The sequence below is a fragment of the Rattus rattus genome, chromosome 14 (assembly GCF_011064425.1).
Source record: "Rattus rattus isolate New Zealand chromosome 14, Rrattus_CSIRO_v1, whole genome shotgun sequence".
Classification (NCBI taxonomy): domain Eukaryota; kingdom Metazoa; phylum Chordata; class Mammalia; order Rodentia; family Muridae; genus Rattus; species Rattus rattus.
In genome coordinates, this window is record NC_046167.1 from 81,897,919 (window position 1) to 81,900,400 (window position 2,482).

Genomic DNA, 2,482 nt, shown 5'->3' on the forward strand with positions numbered 1-2,482 from the left:
CGACCAAGCAGACCTTGGATGGGACTTTCCTGTGTGTCCCACAGACACTGATGGACAAGTTCCTGGAGGAGCTGTGGGACCTCGTGTGCATTTCCCGGAGCTCCTGAGGGTCTTCAGTGAGCCAGATTTTCACTGAGCCCCTGAACCCAGTGCCGGGCCCACTGGAAGCACGATCAATAAGACGCTGGCTGTTGTTACCTTCTGTGTCGCGCTCAGGGACCTTTTATGTTGCTCTGTACCCCCATAGCTGGAAGCACCATATCTTCTCCTTCCAGAGGAGCACCTGGACTGACACCCGGCTCAAAGAAGAGACTCTGCAAGAGTTTGTTCATTGCGTGCTTACCAGATACAAGAAAGCCTGTCGTATCTGCTCGTCTGTTCCTGTAAAGCAGGGGCAAACTGTCTCCAAATGGCCTGAGGGCTATCAGGCCCCACCTATAAGCTGGTAAGATTTATAATGCAGGCATGCCTGTACAAATTAGAGTGGATGGGCAGTACGTCCTGTTGAGGTGTGGGGAGGTGGAGTTCCAATGTTAACGTCAACCTCCACCCCATCCCAGCTTGGGCAGAATGACAGTATCCATTTAGGCGTGGTCCTCATTGGCAAGATGTGGACCCAAGATCTCCAAAGTAGGCAGTTGTCTGGGCTCAGAAAACTACAGAGGTGTGTCTTTATCACGTTCTTGCCAGGATCTATGGAGAGGCCCCTCACGGTCCTGCAGGTGAGCCTGTACCACCCGACACAGGGCCCGGTCGCCTTTGCCAAAGTTCCGCTGCAGCTGCAACACGACGCCAGCCGGTTGCTGGTTGGGCGAGGGCAGGACACCCACCTCCAGCTGCAGCTGCCACAGTTGTCCCGCCACCATTTGTGCCTGGAGCCCTACCTGGAGAAAGGCAGCAACCTGCTGGCCTTCTGCCTCAAGGTGCTGACCCGCAAGAGCTGTGTGTGGGTCAACGGGCTCCCGCTGAGGTACCTGGAGCAGGTTCCCCTGCACTCCGTCAACAGAATCTCCTTCTCTGGCATCCAGATGCTCATCCGCAAAGAGGGGGGCGCCTCCCTTGAGGCCTTTGTCTGCTACTTCCATCTCAGCCCTTCACCCCTGATTTACAGACCCAAGGCTCAGGAGACAGACGAATGAATGGGAAAACACTGTCAAGAAGGAGACTCCCCCTGTTTTGGGGGGAGGCAACTCGTGATCTCCCGGGGTCTCTCCACGGCCCCTCCCGGTCTCTGTTTCCCTGCCAAGCCCTGGAGAAGCAACAGAAGCAAAGCTCCAGAGGGAGTCTGGAGACCCGGCACCCCACCAGCCCTGCTGCGGAGAGCAAGCCTTACAAAAGCAGGGTTTGAGATGGTCGAGTTACGTCAGAGTTCACATGTAAAGCCTGCTGGCCGCCATGTTCACAAGGAACCGATTCGGTAAACTTGGAGCGGCCCAGGGACGGAGAAGGGCCCTCCATGGCTCCCGGGAATGGGAACTTCATATACTTTTAGAGGCCCTGAGGGGTTCTGGGAGCCCCTCCCAGCATTCTGCCCACCCCCTCCCCATTTCCTCCCTTGTCTGGCTAGGAGTTACTTTATGTCCCTGTCTCCCATGCTGCCTAAGGGCAGGAGCATGGGGTTGCGGCAGGAATGCAAGGACACGCGGGGAGAAATTACGTTTGTGGTAGCTCGGGGTTACCTTCAGCTTTCGAATACCCACAGGCGCTCAGGGCTTAGGAGAGCCTGTGTTTAATAAACTAAAAGTATTTCATTACTCTGGCATGCCCAGTAGGATTCCCAGAGGCCCAGATGGGCCACATGTATACCATGTTGTCTTGTGGCTCTGGGAAGGGGGCCGGGAGGGGGAGGGGTGGCTGGACAAGGTGTGAGAGGAAATTGGGAAGGTAGGTAGGCGCTTACGTTTCTGGGAAGGTTGCAAGCAAAGCTCGAGGCTTCTGGCTGAGGAGGAGCTAGGAGTGCTTGGGAACTTCTTGTCCACCTCTTGTCTTCCTCTTCCTCTCTGCCCCCATCTTGTTCCCTCTCCCCTCCTCCCATCCTCTGTCTCTTCTGGACCAGAGCCTTGGTTGACCAGAGGTCAAAGGTCTTCAGGGAAAGATGGTTTTCTAGAGAAGTGGGCTCTTTCAGGATTAATTCTATGGTTGGAGTGCAAGGTTGTGTAAGAAATCAACCCAGCAGCTATCTCACTCAGAGTAAGTCAGACGACAGAGGCGGCGGTGGGGGTAGGGGGTGCCTGTCCTTCCTGAATGGGGATGGGGATGATGGTGGGTTGTTAAAAAGCCAAGTAGGCAAGGATGGAAGAATTTTCTCAGGGAGAAGGGAACAGAAGGCTAGCAAAGCTAGTGTTAACTCATGTGATGGCAGGAGACTCCCGCAGACTCCAATAACCACCATAACCCCAGATCCTGCACTAGAGCATCCCAAACACTGAGGGTACAGTGCTGCCGGCAGACTGGTCCATATCCCCCACACCTGGGACACCTC

General features: G+C 55.3%; 1 protein-coding gene across 1 annotated transcript; it reads left to right on the plus strand.

Moving 5' to 3' along the window:
* The first annotated feature begins 286 nt into the window (after positions 1-286).
* Positions 287-1,754, plus strand: Tifab (TIFA inhibitor). The gene is made up of 2 exons (XM_032884604.1): positions 287-445; positions 691-1,754. The coding sequence occupies exon 2, from the start codon at positions 696-698 to the stop codon at positions 1,137-1,139; it is 444 nt and encodes a 147-aa protein (XP_032740495.1). The 5' UTR covers positions 287-445; positions 691-695; the 3' UTR covers positions 1,140-1,754.
* The last annotated feature ends 728 nt before the right edge of the window (positions 1,755-2,482 follow it).

Coding starts and splice junctions, on each gene's coding strand:
- Tifab (XM_032884604.1), top strand. CDS start 696: ATGGAGAGGCCCCTCACGGTCCTGCAGGTGAGCCTGTACCACCCGACA.